General features: G+C 33.1%; 1 protein-coding gene across 5 annotated transcripts in view; it reads right to left on the reverse strand.

Annotated features, from left to right (window-relative positions):
- Window positions 1–6883: 6883 nt before the first annotated feature.
- LOC110031695 (DEAD-box ATP-dependent RNA helicase 14-like) overlaps window positions 6884–19765 on the reverse strand; it is a 44378-nt gene continuing 31496 nt past the window's right edge. For 4 of the 5 annotated variants that reach the window (XM_020735030.1, XM_020735032.1, XM_020735034.1 and 1 more), the window contains exons 3-8: window positions 12676–12891; window positions 11272–11340; window positions 10689–10958; window positions 10060–10410; window positions 9020–9297; window positions 6884–8282 (exon numbers count right to left, since the gene is read on the reverse strand). In XM_020735030.1, coding sequence (XP_020590689.1) covers window positions 7304–8282; window positions 9020–9297; window positions 10060–10410; window positions 10689–10958; window positions 11272–11340; window positions 12676–12891 — 2163 coding nt within the window. In that variant the 3' untranslated portion in view covers window positions 6884–7303. The remainder of the gene's footprint in view (window positions 8283–9019; window positions 9298–10059; window positions 10411–10688; window positions 10959–11271; window positions 11341–12675; window positions 12892–19765) is intronic. The other variant, XM_020735035.1, reaches the window with a different exon arrangement.

A 19765-nucleotide genomic window follows, 5' to 3' on the forward strand; every position in this document is an offset into this window, starting at 1 on the left:
TATATATATATATATATATATATATATATTCCAAAAGAATGGCCAGAGCCTATTATACGAGCCTCCAGCCGCTCCTAATGTGTCTAATTATTCCAGTATCACCCTCCTTAAGCCCACGTCGCTAGAGGGGGATTCAAACCCCCGACTTGAGGGATCTTACACCAAGAATGCCAACTAACAGGCTGGGGTACGTACCGATTTCTCATGCGTTAGGCCCCATGATGTGAGCCCACGTCATGTGCCCAAATACCGAACCCGTGACCTGAGGGGACTTACAATGAACCCCGCCAACCAACGGGTCACGACTTGCAGCACGTGCGCGCGCGCACACACACACCCATATATATAAAATATGCAAATACATAGAAATCAAGTAAATGAGAAGAATTTTTTTCTTTTACAATCTATTTAATTACGTGTGAACGCAGCTTACATTTCTACTCTTGCGTAAGCCATTAATTGCTAATGCTATAGCTATAATTAGCAGTTATAAATGTGATATAATGCTATATGTTTGATGAAATCCACCAGTTGATAGTGCTAAAGATGAGACATGAATCAAATCACTTTCATGTCTCTATTCAATTTATGATTAAGGTCATAAAGCTAAGTAAATTTTTCATTTTTTGTAATGCCAAAAATTACCTGTCCTTCATTAAAATTTGGGTGGTTACATACTATATATGATTAATGCATCAAAAAAGCTCTCAATTTTGTTGTAGGGACCATTTTGGGATCATTTTTAATTTTTTATATTTTGGTTTAAAATAAAATACATTTTGATATGTTAAAAACATATGTTATTTATATATTTATTGAAAATCACAATGAATCATGTGTCATACTTTTTTGTAATTCTACTTTTCCAATTGAGAGGAAGTCAGACTTTTTATAATTTCAGTAAAAAGTATGGATCATTTTATCATAATTAGGTCTAATTATTGTGCGCGCTCTCCGATTACACTCGCACATCGCAGCTGTATTGACAGTGTGACGCAGCTCTGAGTGTGCTCTCCGCACGCAATAATCGCTCCATAATTAGACCCCATCACATACTTTTTTCTCTTTTTAGGCTTAGGATTCATGGAAAATTAGAATTCAAAATTATATATTCAACTTGTGATTCATGTACGTGACAAGGAAGGTCCCCACACTCTCAAACAAGAACTTGCCCGTGAACTTTTGGGCGGTTATATGTTGCACGTTTTTATCAGACCAATGCGTTTAAAAACCCTTTTTTTATTGCATGTTAAGATTAAAGACAGATTAGGACGATTGCATAATAATATTTTCAGCACTGATTGCTTTTCCAAATGCCAAATAGGTACTTGGTTTTCAAAACTATATATATATATATATATATATAAGAGCGATTATTGCATCAGGACATCAGACACAAATTTACGTATGAAGTCTGGCAAGTGGGTCCCACTGTAATGCATTGGTTGGGTAAGATTTTTAGAGGGGTGGGACCGACTTGCCACGTGGCACACTCTCACTGGATTCCTCTAGATGTAATAATTTTTCCTCATTTTAACCCTTTTTTTTACCCTATTAAAATCAAGAAAGAGGTATGCATGCTATAAAGTTGATGGGATCGAACAAACTTATATGGTAAATTGCTAAGAAGTACTTGTAAATTATATAATTAAGTGCTAGTGAAAATGAAATAATTTCCTTACGATGTCGCACCCCTTCCAAAAGTATAAGAGAACTTTTTTTTTCGAGTTAGGTGAGCACTCGAATACAACATATTGAGCTTTTTCATTTTATTTCTAATCAATGTACTAAGCATTTAGCATGAAGTATAAGGCTACTTAACATAATCACATGACTCACATCAGCATATATATGTCTCACCACCACATAAAGCATTAGTAAACAAGAAACCTATAGATATTGGAAATTATGTTACCTTGCAAAGCAATTCATTCTAGGCACCATACTTTCTTGCACACATTCGACCAATTACGTATATTACATAAGTGTTGCTAAAAAGCATTGATGATTAAATTATTATAATAACATTTTAGTATCATGGAAATACTATCTTAAGCTATGTTTCATTCAGAAGGTGAAAGGAAACAATGAAATAATATCATAAAATTCAAAATCCAAGAAGTTGTATAGTTAATAGACTAGCATGCCCAACCTATAGTTAGTTAATGCAATTTTGGAGTTTTTTTTGCATGTTTCCTACTCTAACCATTCTAAATGTACTAATTTTTTAGCCATTTAAGGTTGCTTGATAGGGTAATAGAATAGTAACCTCTTAAGTTTAAGAAGTTGTGCCGCTTGAATAGAGGTGAAAATGGTGCATCTACTGATTGAAGTGAAAATTGTTGCCACTAATCAAAGCTCACCGAGTTTTATCATCTTTTGCAAAACATATGAAAAATTATCATAGCTCATCTTTTTATGTTACCAAGCATCGTATTATATAAAATTAATTTTACTGAGATGATCTTTCAAAAAGATCAATGGAAAATCCTTTTTTTTTTTTGTGTTCTGAGGGCCATTTGAAAGATTTGTGCTCATCAAAGGCTTGAAAGGTCATTAAGCGCAGAATAAAATACGTGATAAACAAATCTTTCAAAAGGTCACCAACAAACTACCACAATGGAGCTTCTAAACTATCAATTAGTGACCAAACAATTAGGTCATTAAGCACGGAATAAAATACGTGATAAACAAGCAAAGAAACAACAAAAACAAACAACAACAATAAGCATTTCTCCCACTTAGTGGGTCCGGCTACATGAATCTTTTTTCTTCATTGTGTTCTATTACGTGTCATATTTTTATTTAGTTCTAATAAATTATGATCGTTTTTATTCAAAATGCCCAAGTCATTCTAGGTCTACCTTTGTCTTTCTTAACATAGTCGAATATAAAACATGTACTCTCTTAACCAGATCATCAGAAGATCGATGTTTAATGTGACCAAACCATCTAAGACAACTCTCTCTAATTTTGCCCGTCACTAGAACTACACCAACTCTATCACATATATATTCACTTAGCATTTTGTCTTTTGGTGTAAAGCCACTCATCCACCGAAGTATTCTCATCTAGGCAACACTTAACTTGTTTTTATGCTTCTCTTTTAAAGGCCAACATTCTACACCATAGAGCGTTGCAGGTCTCACCACTATCTTATAATTTTTTCCTTTTAATTTATGTGGTACTTTTCTATCAAAAAAAAGACCCGATGCATTCCTCCACTTCAACCAACCGACTTGAATCTACTAATAACATCACAATTTATATCACCATCAATTTGAACAATAGACCCGAGATATCTAAATCGTTAAAACCTTTTAATGATTTGATCACCCATAGTTACAACCCTGTCACTAGCGCTACTACTATTAAAATTACATTCCATGCATTCAATTTTAGTTCTACTCAAGCGAAATTCCTTAAACTTCAATGCAGACCTCCATAAATCAAGTTTTTCTTGAACTCTTTTTCTCGTCTAATCCACAGAAAGGGCATCATCAGTAAAAAGTGTACACTACGGTACATTCTCCTATAAATTTCCAATAAGAGCATCCATAACTAAAGAAAAAAGATATTGGCTTAAATTCGATCCCAATTGTAATCCAAGAGAAACAGGTAAATATTTGGTTAATCCTCCTTGGTTCAAACACAAGTAACAACTCTAGTTTACATATCTTTAATGAATTGAATATAAATCCTCTCAACATCTTTCTTCTCTAAAACTCTCCAAAGGACATCTCTTGGAACTTTATCATAAGTTTTTTTTCTAAATCAAGAACAATCAAATGTAGATCCTCCTCATTCTCTCTCTACGTCTCCATAAAACCTCTCAATAAATGTATAGCTTCCATAGATGACCTGCCCGACATAAATCTAAACTGATTATGAGAAATCTTTGTAATGTGTCTTAGCCTATGTTCAATTATTCTCTCCCATAAATTTAACGTATGACAAATCAACTTAATTACTCTATAATTTGCACACTCTTCTGCATCCCCTTTATTCTTAAGATTAGGGACCAAAATTCTCTTCCTCCACTTCTCAGACATCTTTTTAGTTTTCAAAATAATATTAAAGAGTTAAGTGAGCTAAAAAATTCCCAAATCTCCCAAAAATTTCCACACTTTAATTGTGATATCATCAGATCTTACAGATTTTCCATTCATGATTTTTTTAAAGCCTTCTCAACTTCCTTTTTACTAATGCGACGGTCAAAATGAAATATTTTATTATTATTAATGATATTAATATTACTAAGGTCGATCATATTTTCAAAAATATTAAAAAATTTATCAAAATAACTCACACACTTATATTGTATATCTTTTTTAAGAAACCAACTTTTTGATTTTCATCTTTAATATATTTTACTTGAGTTAAATTTTTATTATTCTTTTCTATTTTTTTGGCTATTTTTATACATATATTTTTCACCCTGTAAGTATTTAATCTATTATAAAGATAACTAAAAATAGAATTTTTAGCTTCCATTTTGTATTTTTCTCAGTTCTCTATACTTTTACATTTAAACCAACTTTTATAACACAACTTCTTATATTTTATCTTTTCTAGCATATTATTATTCTACGACTAATTATTTTAATCTATAGAAAATTTTTCTTTTGATTCTCTAAGCACATTTTTGCAATTTGTTTAATAGTGTTTTTAATATTATCTCACATATAATTTGCTTCTTCATAAATATCCCAAATCTTGAAATCTTGAAGTTTGCTCATAAAAATAATTGTATTTGTGTCTTTTAAATTTTCCCATCTAACTTTATGACAAAGATTTTTAGTATTTTTTATTTTACAACTCTTCATCTTAAAACTCAGAACTAATAATTAATGTGAAGTACTGAAATTCTTAGTTAGAATGATCTTACAATCTTTACATTTTGACAATCTCTTCTTCTTATAAGAAAATAATCAATTTGTGTTTTTGTTAGATCCGTTCTTATAAGTAATAACATGCTCATCTATTTTATTAAATAAAGTATTAGTAATAACAAAATCATACGCTAAAGCAAAATCTAATATGACTCTGCCTTCTTCATTACTCACTTCAAAACCATTGTCACCATGAATATTTCCAAAATCTACAATCACTCTATCGATATGTCCATTTAAATCTCCTCCAATAAAAATTCTTTCTTCAAGAAATATCATTTGCATTAATTCTTTTAGGTCATTACAATTTTTTTTAACCTATATCTAAACCTACTTAATGAGCATAATCACTTATAGTCTTAAGAACCTAGTATCAACAATAATCTTAAGGGTTATAATTCTATCTTCAATTCTGTTAATTTTTACAACATTTCTCTTAAACTCGTCCATAATTATGCCAACACCATTTTTAGTTTTACTCCTACCTAAATATTAAAGTTTAAAACCTAAGCTATCAATACCCTTAGCCTTTTTCTCCAAACCATCTACTTTCTTGAAAACACAAGATATTTATCTTTCCATGAAACATAATATCAACTAATTTTATTAATTTACCTATGAGAGTACCTATATTCCAAGATCCTATCCTAATATTAATTTCACTGACTAACTTTTTCATTTGCATCCGTCTATAATGTGAGAACTCTTGCGAACCCAGATGTTAGTGCGGCGCCTCTTGCACACTTTTCATTGCATTGAGGTCATACAACACATCGCTTCTAAGGTATACCCTAGCATTTGCACAATGGTCAAAAGGATTAATGTCATGATAAACAAGCAAAGCATGAACTATAAAATAATTATTAAAAATAAATCTAATTAGACTTATGATTATATCCAAAATTTAAAAATTAGATTTAGTTCATGATAGAAAAAAAATAGTCATCATAAAATGCATAAAACTAAGCATAACAAACAATAAATTAAAGAAATGAGTAGAATAAACTAAATGCCACTGCGCTCTCACTCTATTTCTCTAATATTTGCTTTAGTCCTTCTGCCTCAAACCTCTTCAAACTTTTCATTCAAACCTCTCAAGAATAGCTCTTGCAAATCTTTAAAACACCCTCTAATTTATGGCAAAATGGTCTCAAATCGACTTAAAAAAATTGCATAAAACTGGTAGGAATTCAGCTTCAAAGTCCAAACCAGGCAAGAACTGTCACCAATTTAAGGCAAAATTCAGGGCTGACACCCCAGTTGATTTAAGGCTCCAACTCAAGGAAAGAATATTATGAGTGACATTCTCATGTGTGGATCAGTAGTATTAGGATTTTATTGAAGTCAATGTCACCCCAATACCATGGATTTGCACTTATTCCACAGCTGCCATATCCGCATGTAATATTTTTATGAAACTGAGCGCCCGGGCTCCACATGCCTCCAATTTGCACTGCTTTGCCTCAAAATGCTCAGATGACATCGCTTATTTCTCTATAGAACCCACTTAGTTAATCCTCTCAAGTAAAATTCAAAATCAAACCATTAGTATGGTAATTTTTTTTCAAAATCAAGTAGAACATTATACAACATTGAAAATCTAAAACCAATATATATATATATTTTATATTGCATATTACCCAAAATCCTAGACTTAAAACATGCAACTGGGTGCATATCCAAATCCAACGTAAAAGTTAAGAGCTCATTTGATTTCTTATAGAATAAAATCATATTAAAAAAATCATGTAAAAATAAGATTATTATAAAATATACTCATTTTTCATCAATTTTTATTGATTTAAATATCTTTAAAGTTCATGGTTATGCAATATAAAAAATCAATAAATAAAGTTTAGACATTGGATATGCAAGGACATGAATAGGCTTATTAGATATATGCATGTAAATTCGTGCTTCAAGCCATTACCAAACATGCATGATACTTAAAACTCGGAAAATAGAGTTTTCTCAACCAACAAAATCAGCAGTTAACTTAAATTTGTCACTAAAAATCAAGTTTATAAGAGTAATAATCATACAATATTTAAAAACTTAACACTCTAACAGCTCCATCCTCAGGATTCCATTATATCAACTTAATATCAAAATTAAAATTAAGAAAAAAAAAAAAAAAGAAGAAGAAGAAACAATACATCTAAAACAAAATGTATGAATGGAAAGTGAAACCTGAGCCAGCGCCAAATTAAAATTTTCAGACCTGCCGTTTGTGTCCCCAAACTTTGGTAGTCCTCCATTCTTGTAGAAGTTAAACCCATTCAAAACAGAGTAATTATATAATTCTCAGTTTCATCAATGGCCATACAGATTAAGCAGAGCATTATATAACCTAAATCATTCAAACACATCACATACCACAAGCTTCAAGGTGGCTGCTTATTCCCTGTCAGCTAATTGCCAATCTCAGCTCCTGTGAAAGTCCCGTTGCCATGTCCGGGGGACATTGGTGGCATCTGACCTGCAAAAGGTGGATTAAATCCAGGCTTTGACTCGGGATATATATTACCAGCTGCCGGGGTAGAGGAGGGTGGAGCATCGAATCCTGAGACTCGATTTGCAGCCTCTTGCTCCTGAAGTCCAACCCCGCTAGCAACTTGAACATCAAATCCAGATACCCGACGGCGGCCCCGCGGCGGCTGGTCATATCTATCATAGCTCCTGCTAGGACTAGGGCTCCTACTCCGACTATGGCTTCTTGGAGACCAACTCCTGCTTCTGCTCCTACTCCAGCTACGACTGCGACTGCGACTGCGACTGCGGCTGGAGCTCCTACTCCGGTTGTATCTCCATGCACGAGTTTTCTCAGGGCTACGACTGAAACTTCGATCTCTGATCCTGTCCCCATATCCCCCCCTCCCCCTTCCACCTTCATAATGACCACGACCATCGGAGTTTTGGAAACGATCACGTGGACCACCTCGATCAAGCCTTCCGCCACGACCTCCCCTGCTAAACCCACGACCCCTATTCCCCCCACGCCCATCAACAAAGAAGTCACCCCGACCACCACGTCCACCAAATCCCCGACCACTGCCGCCACCCCCGCGATTGAATTCCCTCATGCCTCGACCACCACTATGATCCATACGAATACCACCATTGCTACCGCTAGAATCCCAACGGTTGTTCATTCCACCATGAGGGGGAAACCTTTGGGGAGGGGGGCCAGAACGAGCAGCCATTTCCCGAATCTCCGGCGGAACGCCTTGGTTTGCACCTTCGAGTAGCTTCACTAGTTCGGGTGCGTGTTTCCAATCTTGATCGGTTAAGAAGGTATATGATACTCCGGTGGCACCAGCCCTACCAGTTCGTCCTATGCGGTGAACATAATCCTCAATCCCAGTTGGGAAATCATAATTGATTACTACCCTGGAACAAGAAAGAGCATTGAGTTGATAAATGGTGCAACCAGTAGAACTGTAAATGTTTAGCGATTCAATAAAGATAATAGAAATAAGAGAGTAAACAGTAGCACAAAAATCAAGAGAATAAAACTCATATTTTGATCGATTTAGAGAAAAACTACGGAAATGCAATAAAAGAAACATACATTAAGTTTATTGAAGCCTTCAAGTTTGAGCATACTAAAAGCTCCCAAAGTTTAAATTTATATTAATCTACCACCAAATGCTTGTTGACAGGAAAGGATGGAACAAGAGCAAATATAGCAGAAGTAGACGCTGTCCAAATTTAAGAGGGTTTTTATTAAACTACAACCACATATGTCTTCTGTTGGCAGGAAAAGATGGAGAAATAGCAAATATAGCAGATGTAGAGGCTGTCCCAAATTTAAGATGGTTTTTAGTAGTTTTTATTACGAGAGGCTTTACAATAACAATTTTATAAAAAAGCCACATATTTTAAAAGCTATAACAAATTAAAATTCGAGAAAGTCATGTACTCTAAACAATAAAAAGCATCTAATAAAAACTTGTCCTTTCATTTGTTTCAGATGCAATTAAATAGGCATATAATGAAGAAAAGCATAGTTGAGTTTGTTATAGTAGCCTTCATAATTCATGTATAAAAAAACAGAATATCTAGATTAATCTTTTGTTCACAGTTAGAAAAGAAGAAGAAATATTGACCCTAAGAAAATACTTAACCTGATATCTTTAATGTCGAGTCCACGGGCAGCAACATCTGTCGCAACAAGAATTGGGAATTTTCCGGTCCGAAATTGGTTTAAAACATGATCCCTTTCTTGCTGAGACTTGTCTCCATGAATGGCAATAGCACCGAAGGGGCGGCCTATGTTGCGGGCAAGCTGGTCACAGAGCTTTTTAGTGGAGCAAAAGATGATGACCTTAGATCCGCGTTCCTGGCTTCTCAGAATTTGTTCGAGTCTTCTCTGCTTATCCATTTGTGACACCACTTCCACATACTGCACAAACCAAGACAAGGAACCAAGAAGAAGATACAAACAGGAAAGAGACAGTTCAAACATAAGAAAAGCTCATGCGCGCGAGAGAGGTTTGAGGTGATATTTAAAAGAGAGGAAAGAAGTAAGAGAAAAAAACAGTCAAAGATTGGTTGATTTTCCTTTGGAATCTTCGTTTCTTTCTGAGGTTCATTCAATAAAAAAAATCAGCTTGTATATCAAAAAAATATCACTAACATTCTTCCCTTCAGGGAAGAAAGGTTTCAAGCTTCAATCCCATGTTGAAGTTTGACAGAAATTATTTGGACGTACAAATAACTCTTTAAAATAATCTAAACAGTATATTGAAAGTTGACGGAGGTAAAAGGAAATGATGGATGAATAAAGCATCCTCAGGTCGAGCCTTCAACTTTTATATCCACCAAAACAAGCACAGAAGCTCCCTTCAAGCAACAAGGTGAAGATTCTGCTCCAAGCTAAGAATTTTAAAAATCCATCATACCAGCAGTTAAATCACATCTAAAGATCTGCTCAACTGAGAAGGATTACCCTTCATAAGCATATTTTTCAAAATCAAGATTTATCCAACTAAAACACAAAAAAGAAAAAAATAAATAAAATCAGAGAAAATATTCAACAAAGAGAAGGGTGACAGACGCAGTATATTAAAAAGTTTCAAACAAACCAATTTATCGCACAATAGCAATCATTACATACAATAATAAACAAAAAAAGAAATACTATAAATTGACATCATTAGTTTACCTGTGTGATGGCCTTGTTGGCAACAAGCTCATCAACGCTGCCAATGTTAACCTGCACAGCATTCAAAAGCAGATCACCAGCTATCTTCCGTACTTCCATAGGCCAAGTAGCAGTATACATCAGAGTCTGTCTTCGATGAGGTATCTCATTAACTATCTTACGGATCTGATATTCAAAACCCATGTCAAGCATTCTATCTGCTTCATCAAGCACAAGAAATGATATCTGCCGAAAGTTGATCTTCCCCATTTCAAAAATGTCATTAAGCCGACCAGGTGTTGCCACAACAATATCCACGCCACGCTCAATGTCCTTCAACTGAGGGCCCTTCGGGGCACCGCCATAGAGGCACTAAAAAATCAACAAAGTTAACTTAGTGCCAATTTAGAAAAATGAATCTAAAATATTAGAGGTTAAAAAATATATTTTAACCTTCTGGGGTCAACAGGAACTTTTATGTTCCCTGAAAATCATCACAGATCAAGAAAATAAATATGATATTGGGGAGAAAAGCATGGGATAAGTGAAAACTAGTATACAAGTCAATCACTACATAAAGTTGTAAAATTCCAGAATTTGTCATTAACAGATTTCACAGTAATGGTGACACATCTGCTTGTAGAGCTTACTGTGCAAGAAATTCGTGAAGATCTACCAAATTTCATAGTTTCTTCTTGTATCTGTGTTGCGAGCTCACGAGTTGGAGCCAATATCAACACTGTAGGACCAAGTTGGGGATTGTTCCGGCATCTACTAAGATGGATTATCGCAGGAATAACATAGCCAAGCGTCTTTCCAGAACCAGTTTTGGCAATAGCCACTATGTCTCTATTCTGCAATGCAACGGGCCAAGTTTGTGCTTGTATCGGTGTGGGATACAAGAAACCAGCAGCATGTATCTGATATTTTAAAGGTCAATCACTCACAACGTCAACAAAAACATTAAGGTTGATCACACGCACACACAAAAAAAAAAGAAAGAATGACGTCATTTCTTTGATAGAAAAAATATAACTGATGCATGGAGCCACCCAAAATGAAAGATATGGGGAGGGTTAAATCAAGCAATCTTACCCTTATATTTAAAAAGGTTACTTATGCAACCTCCAAATCATATTAAAGGCAACTTAACTACTGCTCCAAACGCACCTCTCACAAAAATAACATATAAGCAAATAATCTACTCTACAAAAAATCAATCAGACAAGGTACCTCTCTCAGAACCTCTGCAGGGAATCCAGTGGCTTCAAATGTCATAAATGGGGCAGGAATATTGTCCCCCTAAAAAAATTGTTCCAAGGAGTCAGTGCATTTCATATAGTAAGCAGTGCAACAAGTGGATATTTCTTGAGTTTAAACAAAAAGAATAAATAAATTTAATTGTACGAATAAATAGTCAACAGGTATAACAAACATAAACTTCATCATTTTAAAACATTTTCTGATGCAAAATGATATTGCAATCTAATCTATGACCAAAAGTTTAGTTGAAGTGTCCCAAATGATTACAAAACTTCATTTCTGCTTTCAACCCCAAATAGAGAGGAAGAATGCCTAATGTAATTCTAGTGCATCCTGGCCTTTTTTTGGGCTATAATTGTCCCCTTATTTTGCATTAGTCCTGTCTGATAAACCAATCCTAGTTGTCAATTCAATGAAAAAAAATCCAAATGCAGTAAAGTATCAACTTAATCATTCAACAGCGCAAGCATTCGTACCAGCTAGCGAGTGTGCTAAAGCACTACATAAAGTAACAGAACTTTAAAACATAAACCACTAAAGGAGAAACCAAACTACAACAGGGCATATTTTCATTATCAATCTTTTAGGGCAAAAATTGCAAGAAACAAGATAACATAACCCAAAGGTGGCAACTAGTGACCTGCCAACATAAAGTCAGATTGAAAAGGACATTGAGGATTCCAAACACCATGCAGCATATTATCATGTTTCCAGTGGGTAACATTTGTCATAAAATCCACACAATTTAATATATTCGGTGTCGTACTTCTTATAAAGAACTTCAAGAAACCATGATTTTAATCTGCAATCAGTAATTCCCATAAGTTGCCCAAAACAATTCAGAAAGAAGGGCACTCTGGCATCCAAGCTTATTGTTCAGGATTCAACCATAGGTAACAGGGCATGCTACTTAATAAATAATAAGGTCAAGTCAACTACTATATTTTCATAACTATCAGAAATAGAAAAAATAGTGGGATAAGCTGTTCCAGAATCACAAGTTAATGAGTAGTGGAAAGTTCAATTCAATAAGAAATTAATATCTTAAGAGCTGATAGCCATGTCAGCCCAATCTTTCAAGAAATATGTTTTGAGAAAACAGAAGCAACAGAATATTAAATATAAAAAGCTAAAACCTCTTTACAACAATTTTGTCATGTTTTATCTAGTATGCCACTACATCAGCATAAAAATACAAACACCACTCGTAACAACAGAGATGAGCAAATTATCTGGAAGAAGTCTAAAATAAATTCCTCCGGAATAAAGCCTTGAGAATTTAAAAATTCTTACTTCACATAGATTAAGCATTAAATTCCAGTTAATAAGGAAATATCATTTAATGTGATTAATATGGCATTCATGATCTGTTACCATTGCTGTAACTTCATGTCGCTGGCGATATGCATCAACCGAAACATTTGGAGAATCTGGAGCTCCGACCATTCTTGGAGGTGGTCTCACTGGACTTGAATTTGGGAAGGTAGAATGACTATACATGTTTGGCATTGCATGCCCTGGTAGCATGCTTGAACCACCAGCATGACCTGAAGAGTGGAACTTCGGAGGAATCGCGCCCAATCTCATCTCCTGAATAAAATAATTAAAGGAAAAAACACATAAGTAGTGATTTTCATCTTGAAGAGGATACGAAAAAATGTATGAGCTATTTAATGTACAAGGCAAAAACTAATAACACAATTATCGAAAAAGGCCGTGTGAAAAATAGAAAAAAAAAATAGTCATTATCACATTGAGCCCTACTTTCCTAACAACTTTTGTCAAAATTTGCACCTAATATTCATCACCAAAAATGTATCATGGAGTAAGTTCTCTCATTCCTGTTAACTAGGACTTGGAATCGTCAAATCTGCTTAATCATCAGTATCACAAATTTTACGGGGAGAAGGCCCATAGAATTCAAATTTAGTTTCTTACTAATTTGATTTTAATTCAGTTCTCATTTGATTTGGAGCAGCATTAACCAAAACTAAACAGAATTCATAATTGCAATTGCTTAACATAAAATCAAACTTATTTTCTAGCCTTGAAATGTTGACTAGATTCTAAGTGCAATGAGCACCTGTGCCATGAAAAAAATGCACAACCAAAATAGAAAGAAAGAATAAATATTGAAAATAAAGATGGCAGGATGCCAACTAAGAGAATACACTCAAATGAATGCTTATGAAATATTTGTTATGTAACGAGAAAATTTTATAATCAAAGCCTAACAGGAACTTGCAGCATCGCACAAAAATACTTGAGCAGCCACAACCAAACTAAGCAAAACCCATCATAGCATTTGATCTAAGAGGGAAACAAATAGAATAAAAAATTCATATGCGTTCGTTTTTATGTGATTTCCTAGAAGAGCTAGTAAAACACATTAGCAAATGAGGTCTAATAAATAAAAGCTCACACAACAGAAACAATGTAAACATGCCAGCAAGTTATATGATCACAACATCCAGTGCAGCTAACCAAGTTGAAAATTATGGGTGCACATAGAGCAGTAAGACAGGCATAAGCAAATCTGATACACCATGAAAAGCTTCATGCTTGTCGTATTAAGACTCATGTGTATGTTGAATTAGCTAATTAAACAACCTTGAATGTGATTTAAGAAGTTCGACATATGGAGGAAAATTTTTGAACTCGGGTGATTTCTCAAACAAGTTTGAACATGATTTAAGTTCGACATATGAATAAAGAATTCTGAACTTAAGGCTCCGTACTCATCTGATTAACTACTATATGTATTTCTACTACTTGGCTAATTTAATGAGCATAATGTGACTAGAGAAGTTTGAAGTATTTTAAACAGTATCCAACTTATTTATCTATATTCATGCACATTCTCATTTTTTGTTAAACAAGTAGCTTGATAAAATAAAAATTCAGGAAAAAAAACTTTGCCCAAGATATTCCAAGACAAATTAGAAAGAGAAAAAGCTCATAACCCAACAAGTATTCTCATCTACCTAACCTTTGAAGGTTTTTGCATCCATATTTTATGAGAATGGACTTATGGCAAACGATGAGTATATTATAATTCTGATTTAGTTTAGGATATCCTTAGCCAATATTTTCCCTCAGTTAATGCTAACTCAGTAGCCTATTTAATTTCTTATGCCGTGTTCCCATACCAAACTTAAATCCTGCTTAAGACCTAAACATAAATAGACTCCATGTTGATCGAGTGATGTTAAGATTGATTTGGTATGCATTAATTAAAAAAACAACAAACGCATGTTAAAATCTTTTAAGATATGCATGATGGTGGATTAACTAATACTAAAAAATAATTCTAGAATGGTCAAAGAGTTCCTAAGATGTATGTAACTTTCTGTACTGGCTATGACTGTTATTTAAAGTGAGATATCATAGTACAAATTTCTCATAGGTGATGATCCTCAATAATGAGAAATATGTTAAAAAGGTGAAAGCAAATAGAATGAAGAATATGTTTAGAGAAGAGTTCCAGGATTAATAAGTAATATTAATAATAATTAGACAGTAATATTAGAATGTAAAGTGAAGACCATGTATGATAAGTTGATCCTTTAAATATATAGGAATTATTATACTAAAGAACAAAGATAGATGAAGTTATAATAGGAACAGATGGTTAAAAAAAAGCCTTAAAGAGTAATATGTAGCAAGAGAACAACAGAGAGACTTCAAGTTTTGTGTTAAGACAAGTTCAATCAAGTCTATTGTGTTGTAGGAATCTGAATATTGAGCGCTAACAAAGTCATTAAAAAAAATTGAACAAGATAGAAAAGAGAATGTTAAGATGGATGTACAATCAAAACTAGAAAAAAAAATGAATTGAGAAATGATTATATTAGAGAGAATTTTGCAATAGCATCTATGAATAATAAGGTCATGAGAAATAGACCAAGCTAGTTTGAGCAAGTAGAATAAGGAGCAGAAGAGACTAACAAAATGACATGTTATAATTAATGACAAGATTATATATGAAGTAGATGAAAGTTAATATTGGTAGAAGTGTTATGAAAAGATTTACACAAAATAAGTTTAACAGCTTACGCAGCATTCAACAAGAGCAGATGGAGAATGAAGTGACATAAAATTATACCCTAATGGATAAGATAAAGCTATTTATGGTGTGCATTCATGGATTCATCAAAATATTACACAATTTCAAATTTCCACTAGTTACATTTTTAAAATTTAAATTTTAGATAGGTTAGAAAACATACAAAGTAAATTAATCAAAAATAAATAAATAAAAACATCTTAGATAATAATGATATAAGTTTAAAATATTACCATCTCACAATTGTTTAGCTATGCTAGATTAAAGATTATAGCCTGAGCGAAATTGAGCATGATTTCAAACCCCAGTCATGTTCAAGATAAGAAAGAACTCAATAAGAAATTTACCAACATGCATGAGCAGAAATTGCTTGGCTTGCCTTAACTAGTTCACAACCCTACTAAAGATATCTTAATAAACCAAGAAACTAAGCAACATAATTGATAGACCCTAGAAATAAAACTTGAAAATAAATCATAAGCCCCAACATCACACCAAAATATTTGACCTAATACTCATAGTAAAGCCATTGAGATAATTGCCCATTGTCTCCACTGGAGCTTGTTTAGTTCGTGGTTAAGGAGCAATTAACCCCATAAGCTTGAAGACGACCTAAATAGCTTTTCACTTCAAACTAAGTACTTAAGCCCGACTTAATTGACTTTTTAAGCTTCACAAGCTTATGAGATTTTTACTCTTTTATAAAGCTTTACTTGCACATGCGTTGTTGTCAGTGAATAAAAACAACCAAAAAAATTAGAAATAATAACCATACTAATGGTACCGACCATTTTAGGTTTCATCTACTAAATTAGAAGGAAAAGTTTTGATATGGGTTGAAATTTCATTGCTTAGAACTGGTGAAAAATGGATTCCATCATTCCAAAGAAAAATATAAAAATACCTCACCCGACAAAAAATGACTTCGAAAAAAAATGAGCAATAGAACAAACATAGCATTGACAATAATTTGAATATGCTTTTCAAAGTTTTTGTCCCCCTTGTTCCCTTCAAGGAACGACATCGCTCAAGTTTTGATTAGCCTGAGCTAAATCAAACCTAGTTCCTCCAATTTTGCATCAATATTTGTGTGGTTCAAATTTGTGAAGTTAAAAAAAAATAAACTAGCGCAGACAATTTTTGAGCTTTTAACATCTTATTTTATAGCCAACTAGGTGATTTAATTAAATTGAATGCTTATCCCTTACCAATATTAGTTTACTATCTCTTAGGAAACATAACTCTAAACCAAACAAGCCTCACAGATCATCTTTTATGTTCTACAGCATTCATTCGTTAAAATAATGAAATTAAAAGAAATCAAATTTCCATATAGAATTTGTTGGTTAATAGTATATAGTTTAAAGTAGTTTTTTCTTTGGACAAAGAAAGGATCACAGAAAGAAACTCCTACTAAGATTCACCAAGTTTCAAACAATAATACATTCTAAGAGGATTGGGCGGATAGAAAAAAGATGGGTATGAGTGTGGGAGAAAAAGATCACCTATATTTTTCTTTGACTTTTTCAAGCATCTCTTCCCACCAAAATCTCAAATGGCTTTGACTTCAAAAAAGATAAATATTGGGTGGTTCATGACTAATAAATTAAGTTTATTTATTTTGAGATTAACTATTTAATGATTATGACACAATCTTTTTCTTTTTCCTTTAAAGCAAACACTAACAGCCTATACAAAAATCCCCTCATGTCACAAAGAACACTTCAAAAACAGTGATGAGCAAGGAGACAACTGTAACACCAATAATAATTTTTATAGCTAAAAATTAATGAACAATTCGAAAGAATGAAAGCCTTGCAATTGGTGTGCCGAAGGCATCGAACTCACTATGACTTAAAAAGGCATTTAAGGCACACACACTGAGATGCTCCTCACCACAAAGCACACAATAAACCCATCAAGGTTTATGATTTGCTTGCATGAACAATATTTTCCTTTGACTCATTCGATTCATATTCCTCGAGGCACGAGAGGCAAACACCTAAAATTAAAATCTACTCAAAATTAAATAAAAAAATATTTTTACGAGAATTAGACCAATTTTTGGATAAAGAGTTGCATATCAAGAGTTGAACAAATGATAAAGCCCTAGTGAGAACTCCAAGTAGAAAGCGAGTATACATTCTCCAGCAATAGTAACATTACAGGCTCACAAAGCCATGATAAATTTGAGTGGCATCTTTCAGGCATTAATTATTTGTGCGACTTTTTGGCTTGTTACTACTATGTGGTAATTTATCTTACGTTGGGCTATGAGATTCATGAACACATCATCTCTATCAATTGGTGAATGGTATATCCTAGTGTGTTTTGGATATGCTCCACCTTATTTAATGTCCATAAAGATATAAAGTTGTTGCTATGCAACTTATTCATGATTATTCATGATTGCCCCGCCATATGTGATGTCCAAAATAACTTTCTATTTTGCTGATAAGTTATTAAATCAAATTTATATTTCCTTGGTTCCTTTGTTGTCACCTTTCCTCATATGCTTAGCTAATCATTTTGATTAAGTGTTGTGCAGAATGGTCCCTTTATATTGTGTGCAGTTTGATTTTCTGCTTGTTTTCAGGTTGGTCTTTTTGGGTTGGATTCTCTGTACTTCTGTTTGCAATCCTGGGAGCTTGGTTATGATTATTTTGTTGTGTTTGGCTTGGAATTATGGATGTTTTTTTTTTTTCGGCTCAATCTCTTATGTCGTTGCGCCATTATTGTGTCTCTTTTAATTTTCTCTCGTATGTGTGGTCTGTTTTTTTGCATTTTGTGTGTGTTGTACCTATCGGTGGCGGTTTCATAGGTTTTCATTTGTGTGCATTATATTTTAGATGTAGCAGGAACCTCCAGCTGATCATTGTATCCTTGTTTTGGTATTAAAAATTTTCTTTCAAATTTTTCAAAAAAAAAAAAAAAATCAAAAGTCACATCTAAGAGCTCAGAGCAAATATGTGTGCATGAAGCCAACATTTGCTAGCAAAACTGGCTCATTTGTTTTCCCGTTTTTTATTTTCCTAGCTATTTATATTTTCACTAAACCATTATTAATTTTCTATTTCGTTTCATTTTTTTTTATTGATTGTATTTTATTTTTATCAATTTAAATTTTAACATTCATTTAAATGTTTTCTTTCATTTTTTTTTACTTTTTTTTTCATTATAATGATTTTCATTTATTTTTCTTAATTTGATTTTTTTAGTTTAGTTTATAATGTTTTTTTCATTCTTTATTTTTTATTTTCTTCTCAACAGATTTTATTTTCCTTTTAATGTAATAATATTTTTCTTCAGTGTTTCGACTTCTAATTTTGTTTTAATAATTTTCTATTTACTTTTGAATATTTTTTTAGTTGCCCATTTAACTATTTTATTTTAATATCATGGATGATGGTGCAAAAAGAAAAGATACAACTTAAAAATATGGTACTCAAGTCAAACTACTAGAATTGATGCAAAAAAAAATCTATTTCTATTTAACTTAAAGATTTTATGATAAGAGAATTGATGGTGACATTAAAAGATTGAACCATCATTTAACATGCACACACCATAATGTTTGAAAAATTTTCATATGATATTAGAAAGGAATGTGTTTGGCCTTTAAAAGAGATGCATAATAATAAGCTAAGTGTTGTTGAGATTAGAATGATTAGGTGCATGAGTGGCTTTACACTTAGAGACAAAATGCGAAATGAATATATCCGAAATAGGGTTGGTGTAGCTCCTCTGACTGACAAAATTAGAGAAAGTCATCTTAGATGGTTTGGTCACATTAAACGTCGATCATCTGATGATCCGATTAGGAGAGTAGATGTTTTAGATTCGACTTGTGTAAAGAAAGGCAGAGTTAGACTAGGAAGCCTTGGGCTTATTGTATTAAAAATGATCTTAATTTACTACAACTAAATGAAAATATGACACAAAATAGGACGCAAAATAGGACGCAAGCAATGGAGAAAAAGGATTCATGTAGCCGACCCCACGTAGTGGGATTAAGGCTTTGCTGTTGTTGTTGTTGTATTAGAAAGGAATATGTATCTATTTGACAAAATACATCACCAAATTAGGTAGCTCAAAAAAATATGAAAAATTGATTGAGAATAATTATTTTTATTTTCTTTCTTCTAATAGGGGAACTCCCTAGGCACTAAACTAGATGAGAATAATAACTCTCAAAGTAAATCCTTCACCAACTTTGACAAAGAAAAAGATTGAAATAAATGTTGTCGAGATATTGTAAGATGCTTTTATAAAAATTTAATTCCACTCAACAGTGCAGGAAATCATTGGATTAATATGCTTTGTTTTGCCGGAAACTATGATGATAATGTGATCTTTCTCACATATTTGAGCTTCAAACCTGTTATTTTAATTGAGGAA

Source organism: Phalaenopsis equestris, unplaced genomic scaffold, assembly GCF_001263595.1.
Source record: "Phalaenopsis equestris unplaced genomic scaffold, ASM126359v1 Scaffold000840, whole genome shotgun sequence".
NCBI classification, from domain to species: domain Eukaryota; kingdom Viridiplantae; phylum Streptophyta; class Magnoliopsida; order Asparagales; family Orchidaceae; genus Phalaenopsis; species Phalaenopsis equestris.